Source organism: Barbus barbus (genome assembly GCF_936440315.1).
Source record: "Barbus barbus genome assembly, chromosome: 45".
Lineage (NCBI taxonomy): Eukaryota > Metazoa > Chordata > Actinopteri > Cypriniformes > Cyprinidae > Barbus > Barbus barbus.
This window is the reverse complement of record NC_136723.1, coordinates 24,482,615-24,491,151: the sequence shown is the minus strand read 5'-3', so window position 1 is coordinate 24,491,151 and position 8,537 is coordinate 24,482,615. Positions and strand designations below refer to the sequence as shown.

Below are 8,537 nucleotides of genomic sequence, written 5' to 3'. Positions count from 1 at the left end.
ACTATGCAACTACATGTCAACTAGCAGTCATTAGAGTATTCATTTGGTTTATATCTGCTAACACTTTATTTTGAGGGTCCTCAACCAGTAACACCGGAATAATATTTTGTTTTAATATTTTGTTTCACCGGAATACGTTTTTGTTAATATTTTGTAGTAGATTTTATTTTCACATTTTCTGCTTTCATGCTCATTTTATTTAAAGTTTTAGTAATTTTACTGTGTGGTGTGGTTTTGTAATTTTTATTAGTTTTAGTTTTTTTCTTTATATATATATATATATATATATATGTTTTTCCTTTTTTTGTGATTTCAGTTTTTACTTATGACCCTGCCCTCAAGATATAAGTATCCTAACAAGTTAACTTATTCTACTAACCCTAACCTAAACATTATCTAAGTCTACTAATACTCAAGAGTTAGTTGACATGTAGTTGCAAAGTTTTTAGTAAATAGTGGACTATGGAAATAAAGTGTAATTTAGGAATAATGTATTTTATGATGACTTTATCCTAAAACATTGTTGTGGAGGAACAGTGAACAAACAGCACATAACAGAGACGTTTTATTTAGGAAAATACTTCATAAATAGATTTACACAGTAGTTCATTATGCAAACATTGTGGTAATAGTTCCTTCATATAGCACTGGTGTGCAGGGGTGTCGTAAGGGGGGGTGGGGGGGTGTGGGGGTTAGGACGAATCTAAGGGCCCGACGATGGGGGGGGGGGCCCGAGAGGGAAATGTGATTTCTACCGAGGGGAACGCTAGAGCCCTGCATTTCGGCCCGGGCCCTGTAGCGGCGCCCCTGCTGGTGTGTAGTGGCTGCTCATACATAACGTGTGTGTGTGTGTGTGGTTTCTGCGGGTTTTGTCATGTGTAGCTGGAAAGCAGAAGGGGGTGTGGCCGTGACTCAGACAGACAGGAGGAAGCTGCTGTCATAAGCACGTCAACAGCTCTGAAACAAACCTCTATTAATATCTGCGGTGATGATGTGCGCTTCCCTCAACAAGGATTTCCTGTCTATCTTTATCCACGCCTGATATAGACTCCAGGGTCAAGCTTATTTCAGCTCTGGACTGGAAATATCTAAAAAAAGACCCGACTGACCAAACAAATATCACAGCCGGTGTGTGTTTATATGTGTGTGTTCAGAGCGAAGCTGAACCTGATCACCAGTCCAGCCCAACTCGGTGTCACTGAGAGAGACAGAATGAATAAATCATCACAGCGAATGCAATGCAGCTTTCACCGATAGGAAACTGAGCTCAACAACAGGAAAGCGACGCTGAGAGACACTCTGCTGCAGGTGTTCCAGTAAAAACACTTCCTCCGGCTGATGAAATTCCTTCGGCTAATGCACAACATACACGTATGTGACCCTGGACCACAAAACCAGTCATAAGGGTCAATTATTTTGAAATTGAGAATTACACATCATCAAAGCTGAATAAATAAGCTTTCCATTGATATATGGTTTGTTAGGATAGGACAATATTTGGCTGAGATACAACTAAAATCTAACGCTAGTCTAACGCACCTTTAAATTTGTCCAAATTAAGTTCTTAGCAATGCATATTACTAACCAAAAATTAAGTTTTGATATATTTGCAGTAGTAAATTTACTAAATATCGTCATGGAACATTATCTTTACTTAATATCCCAATGATTTTTGGCTTAAAAGAAAAATGTATAATTTTGACCCATACAATGTATTGTTGGCTGTTGTTACAAATTTACCTGTGCTACTCATGACTGCTTTTGTGCTCCAGGGTCACATATTGAAAACACACTCCTACAATCACGTCTCACTCTACACCCCTCTTCAGTCAATCTTGCATCTGTTCGCAACTTGATGCAGTTTTCACATTACGCATATACATTTCCCATATTCACAATCACAATCGATAAAGTGCGTGCATCAGAAAGTGTAGTGTTATTGCAGAAGATTAGCACTTAGTTTGGGATCATTTGTGCAGTCTCGCTCAGGACGTGTTCTTGCATCTGGCTGGTCTCAAATGCAAGAGCACGTCCTGCTTTGCCCATGAAAGTTTATTCTGTGAATATTGCATGCATTTCTGTTTAAATAGCAAATGTCACGACTGATGTGAATGCAAAGGATGATGATCAGGATTTGACACTGAACTTGTTCCAGATCCACCCACGCATCACATACTGAAACCCAGCTTTCATGCATGCGGCACCACAGTCAGGTGAGAACGCTTTGGTTTCTTTTCCTTCTTTTGACTCAAGCTTTGATGCCTCTTTTGAATTCCTGCGTTTTCGAGTGACAGAGTTTTAAGGCGACCACCAACACCAGCGTCAGTCCGAGCGCGAGCACGACGATCACGCTGATCCACAACACTTTCCCGTCCACCGAATCGCAGTGCTCCGATTGCACGGCGCTCACGCTGATCTCAACGCTCTCTGAGTCTCTTGTGAACCAGCAGGTCACAGCGGCGATATCCGGCACATTCAGTCTGTCCTGCAGAAGCAACCTGAGGAGGTACGGGTTTCCGCAGCAGCTCAAGGGGTTTGAGCCTACATATAAAGTCCGGAGCGATTTCTGCAGAGCAAAAACCGTGTCGGATGCAAGCGTTACCAAACTGTTATTTTGCAGGTTCAAAGACTCCACAGAAGAATCTCCGCTCCATAGAGAGACGCTCGTGAGTCGGTTCACTGACAGATCCAAAAACTTGAGTTTACGGAAGAAGGTGAAGTCGACGGCTAGGGTTTGGAGCTGGTTTCCTCTTAGAGAAAGATGGGCGAGGGTCGTCTCCAAACCTGAGAGAGAGTACGGGCCCAAGCCCATGTCGGAATTATGAGAAAGGTCTAGAATAAGCAGTGGGCTTCCGCGAAATGCGCCTGGTGGAACCGATGCAAGACTGTTTTCCGAGAGGTAAAGATAGCTTAGGGTCGGGATAGAGGACAGTCGGATGCAGTCGTGCATTGGACCCTTGAGAGAAGGACAGATGCTAAACAGGTTTTGCTGAAGGTGAAGGCTTCGTATGTTGGGAAGCCTTGAGAAAATCCCGGCGTCTAGTGTGCTCATAGCATTTCCCTGAAGGTGCAAGACTTCCAACGCAGCCAGCGTGTTTTCACCGAAGGACAAGTTCTGCAAATTGTTGTAGCTGATGTCCAAGGTTTTCAACGAGTTCAGATGGCCTTCTGAATCCACACTGAAGCTCTCTAAACAGTTATTGCTAATGTTTAGGCTCTCCAGAGAAACCATGCTGCTGAAGAACAAGGACGGAATGGCTTTGAGATGGTTGTAGCTCAAGTCCAAGTAGAGCAGCCTGCGAAGATCCTGGTGCCTCTGATTGACGCAAAGGCAAAGGGGTTTGTCATGGTCAGTGAATAGATACCCGCTGGCCTTTAGGTTCTCCAGCTCTTCTAGCGGACCGGAGCAGTTCACGCTTCTCAAGAGGTTTCTGGACAGGTCCAGGTACATGAGTTTGTTCCTCTGGGGAAGCATGGGGAAGTAGAGTATTTTATTTTCCCTCAGGTCCAAATATAGAAGCTCGAATTCCAGATCCGAATCAACGGTCTGGAAATTAGTCAAGCTGTTTTTGCTCAAGTTTAGAGTTTTGAGCTGAACGAGGTTGAAGTCCGTAATGCATGAAATGGAGTTCACCGACAGATCGAGTTCTGAGAGCCCCGTGAGGGACTCGAAAGCACCTTCTTCGATTTCTATGATGACGTTATTGTGCAGGTCGATGCTTGTTAGAGCCTGAGATCCGTTGAATGTGTGCCTGCTTATTTTAGTAATGCTGTTCCCGTTTAAAGAGAGGTTGGTGAGGACCGGGGCATCACTCAGGAAATAATCGCTCATATCCGTGAACAGACCGTTTCCGGACAAATCCAGATGCTGCACGGATTTGAGCGGCCCGACGTGGGTTTTCAGAGCCGCGTGAAGGTCCAGCAAGTTTCCAGACAGGTCCAGCACCTCCAAACGGCTTGTGTCCTGGAACAGGCCTGGCTGGATGAACTGGATCTTGTTGGCGTGGAGGTTAAGATGCTGGATGTCGGAGAGCGCTGGAAGCTCCTGGTCTGTGAGGTTCTGCAGGAGGTTTCGAGACAGATCGAGGAGGTGGATGGAGGCCGGCAATCGTGCCGGGACCCTTCTGAGGTTCAGACCGCTGCAGTCGACATCCTCGTGGACCTTAAATGAGAATGAGTGCTATTAGGCAACAGTATTAACCACACTGCAAAAAATTATTCTCTTACTTAGTATTGTTGCCTTGTTTTCTAATATAAATATCTAAAAATTCTTGAATCAAGATTAATTTATTGTACAAGTAAAATGACTTAAGATTAGTGGCTTTGGCGATATATCGGCCAGTATTTGGCATTTTTCAAATATCGGCATTGGCTAGTAAGTTTTTCTGTTTTCTGTATGATTGCACGTGCTTTGTGTGACGGTTGGTCCGTGCGAATTGAATGCTTTAAACATTAAACTCGTGATTTCAAATTAGTCATATTCATGCAATTTTCACTGTGTGCTTTATGTTAAATGAGTGTTACCTATGATTCGCAATGCACACAAACTTCCCAGAATACTGAGTGCTCTGTTGGCTACAGTGTTTACTTCCTTTTTGAATTATATTTTTATTAAATATTTGTTTGTTTATTTTACAAATGTATTTTTTAATCTATTTAAAAAAAAAAAATTCTTAAATATTAATTACAATAAATAAAATTATATCCCTTTATATCGACCATCAGCCATCCGGCTTTCCAAGATATCGGCATCGGCTGTCAAAAAAACAATATCGGTCGACCACTACTTGAGATATTACGTCTTGTTTTCTGTAAAAAAGATTCCTTAAAACAAGCAAAAATATCTGCCAATAGTGCAAGAAAAATAATCTTATTTAGCTTTTGAATTAAGGTTATTTTTCTTACCCCATTGGCAGATATTTTTGTTTGATTTAAGCAAAACAAGACTTAATATCTTAAATCATTTTACTTGTCAAGTAAATGCATCTTGATTCAAGAATGTTTAGATATTTATTCTAGAAAACAAGACAAAAATACTAAGAAAATAATGTTTTGCAGTGCGCAAGTGATTCTGACGTACAACTTCCAGTCAAATGTTTTTAAACAGTAAGATTGATGTTTTTTTTTAAAAGACGTCTCTTCTGTTCTCCAAGCCTGCATTTATTTGATTCAAAATACAGCAAAAACAGTAGCATTTTAAAAGATTTTTACTATTTAAAATAACTGCTTTCTGTTTGAATATATTTTAAAATGCTGTATACTCCTGTTATTTCAAAGCTGAATTTTTAGCATCGATACTTCACTCACATGATCCTTCAGAAATCATTCTAATAGTTAGATGTGCTGCTTAAAAATGTTTTTTATTATTATTATGATGATGAAAACAGAAAGCAGTATTCAAAATAGAAAGCAGTTATTTAAAATAATAACAATAAAATAAAATAAAAACAATTTGACTATTTTTGATCAAATAAATGCAGGCTTGGTGAGCAGAAGAGACTTCTTTAAAAAACATGAAAAATCTTACTGTTCAAAAACGTTTGACTGGTAGTGTACACTCATGACATCACACAGCTGTTTCCTGGAAGATTTCAACACAATGGACCGCACAGCGTTTAGCGTGACGTATGACTTAAAGCAGCTCTCGGTTTACACTGTCTGTGCTCCATCTACACTTTATTTATGCTCTCTAGATAGCTGTGGTTCAGGGATGGTGTTTCAGGATTTTCCCTCGTCTCTGGGACTGACCCTTCATTTCCGCCAGGGTTCGGAAAGAGGATGGAGACATAATGAAGCGCTGATGTATTTAATCTTACACAAACTTCCTCTGCGTTCATTAGTTGTGTCACTGGTGTCCAATCACACGGTCAGTGGAGGTTTCCTGCCCTAAACACAGTCATCCTGAACTCACTAACCTACTCTGATCAGCTCATCTTATCAGACGCTATGGTTTAGTCTTAGGCTCATAATCGGATGCACTGGGAGGATGTTTCTGCCTAATATGGTTCTCTAGATGTGGGTGCATTTGGTTTTTGTAATGTTAAGTTTGTAACAGCTGTTACTAGTCTTTTTCTACTCTCAACTAGGGGGCGATAGAAACCTGAGACCCCAAGGAATTTAACCAGGTAGTAGAGTAGTTTTGCCCTAGCACCTATGCATTCATTGGGGTCCTGATAGAGAAACTCTGTTTCCTCTTGTAAGTTTTGTTTTTCTTCATGTTCTCATGTGCATTTGATCTGCTTGATCTTATTATTATTTTTACTTGATCTGCATATGTTAAGTTAATGATTGTTTTTTTTTTATTTTTTTCTATATGGACTTTTTAAATATTGCTTTGTAGCTGGTGTTGAGTCTTCATGAGTTGCAAAGGCCCTACTTTCATGGATGTCAAGAAGATTTTTCTTAAAGGCGATTTTCTCAATATTTAAATTTTTTTGCACCCTCAGATTCCAAATTTTCTAATAGTTGTATCTCAGTCAAATATTGTCTGATCCTAACAAACCATACATCAATGGAAAGCTTAAAAAATGGACCCTTATGATCCATTTTTGTGGTCCAGGGTCACATTTCAAAACTTATTTTGCCAATTTGAGCATCTGAAATTCTAGAAGAAACAGATTTTGTGTGCATGTCTCCCCTCTTTCCTATATTTAAAGACAATTTAGCTCAAGAAACTGAGGCTTGGAATCTGTTTTCAATCTTTTGACTCTCAAAAAAGGAAGAAAATCATCGGTAGACTGTTCACTCTGTTGAAGATCAAGCTAATCAGACCTGGAGATGCTGTAACTCACCACTTGACAGGCTAAAGGCTCTGCTGGATGTCTGTACGGCGAGACCTGGTTCACCACGAGCATCAGTATCCAGAGACCGCTTCCCATGATGCTGCAGAGACACAGAAGAGCGAGCGAATGAGGATGAATTGCATGAACATGATGTCACTCCGCAGGCGCTCACATCACAGCTTCTGTTTTTAACTCCAGTGATGTCTGATAAAGTGGAACATTGACTCTTTCTCGATGTCAACAGATGTGTCACTCCTGTCTGGGTCTGGTTTCTGCGTTTGATATTTGACATGAACAGAAACGCCCACACGTGACGAGCACAGCAGAAATATGAAAGGTTAATCTCCATTTCCACATTATGTGTTAAATATATATCAGCGGGTGATGTTTCAGCAGAAATTAACCCTCTGCCATTACTCATCCTGTGCCAATCAAAGGAAACCCATAAACCTCACACTGCAAAAAAATTATCTTACTTAGTATTTTTGTCTTGTTTTCTAATAAAATATCTAATCATTCTTGAATTAAGATGCATTTACTTGACAAGTAAAATGATTTAAGATATTAAGTCTTGTCTTCTAAAAAATACATTGGTTACACTTTATTTTGATAGTCCACTTTAGACATTCTACGAACTATAAGTAACTTTGTAACTACATGTCAACTAATTCTCACAGTAGACTGTTAGGGTAGGTTTAGGGTTAGTAGAATAAATTGACATATACTTGCAAAGTTTCTAATACTCAGTATGTTGTATGTTGTGGACCCATCAAAATAAAGTGTTAGCAGATACAGTCTACTAATACTCTAATGACTGCTAGTTGACATGTAGTTACAAAGTAACTTACTGTTAGTAGAATGGCTAAAGTGGACTATCGAAATAAAGTGCTTTTTTCTTAAAACAAGCAAAAATATCTGCCAGTGGAGTAAGAAATTATCTTAATTCAAAGGGTAAACAAAATTATTTTTCTTGCACCATTGGCAGATATTTTTGCTTGTTTTAAGGGAAAACTTTAAAAAAAAAAATTTTTTTTTACCGAAAACAAGACAATATCTAAATAATTTTACTTGTACAATAAATGCATCTTGATTCAATAATGTTTAGACGTTTATACTAGAAAACAAGACAAAAAAACAATCATTTTTTGCAGTGAATCAGAACAGCAAACATGTGAAACATGAGAGTGTTGTGATTGCAGTGAAGTGTAGGTGTGTCTCAGGTGTAGTGTCACCTCAGTAGTGTGCTGCTCCGCTGCTGTTCATGCTGCTCTCCTCCGTCTCACTCGCTCTGCCACACATCCTGTGAGAATATCCTGCAAATACTCTTGTTTTTTCCTTCTGTGCTCAAGCCTTGTATGGGATCGGACCTCCCTCTCACTCTCCTCCCTCCCGCTCTCTCTCTCTCAAAGAGTGTGTCTCTTTCTCTCTCTGTCGCTCTGTGTCTTTCTTTCTCTTGCTATTTAACTCTCTCTCTCTCTCTCTCTCTCTCTCTTTCAATTCAATTCAGTATGTGCTTTATTGGCATGACAATTGTTACAATGTATTCCCAAAGCATAGTGTTTGTTGAATCTAGAACAGATATGTATTTTAAAAAAATAACTTAAGAATTTAATAAATAAATACATGCATGTATATATAATTAAATAAAATGGAACAAATCAATTCTGTGAATTCTAGAATTCTATGAACAATTTAAAATTCAGTGTGTGTGCGCGCGTTTTTGTGACATATGAGGACACACATTTGTATAATGAC

General features: G+C 39.5%; 1 protein-coding gene across 1 annotated transcript; it reads right to left on the bottom strand.

The window, feature by feature from the left end:
• Positions 1-306: 306 nt before the first annotated feature.
• LOC306864421 (transforming growth factor beta activator LRRC32-like) lies at positions 307-8,108 on the bottom strand. The gene is made up of 3 exons (XM_079408431.1): positions 8,015-8,108; positions 6,792-6,882; positions 307-4,162 (listed from the first exon to the last, which is right to left on the bottom strand). The coding sequence occupies exons 2-3, from the start codon at positions 6,876-6,878 to the stop codon at positions 2,249-2,251; spliced, it is 2,001 nt and encodes a 666-aa protein (XP_079264557.1). The 5' UTR covers positions 6,879-6,882; positions 8,015-8,108; the 3' UTR covers positions 307-2,248.
• Positions 8,109-8,537: the final 429 nt, after the last annotated feature.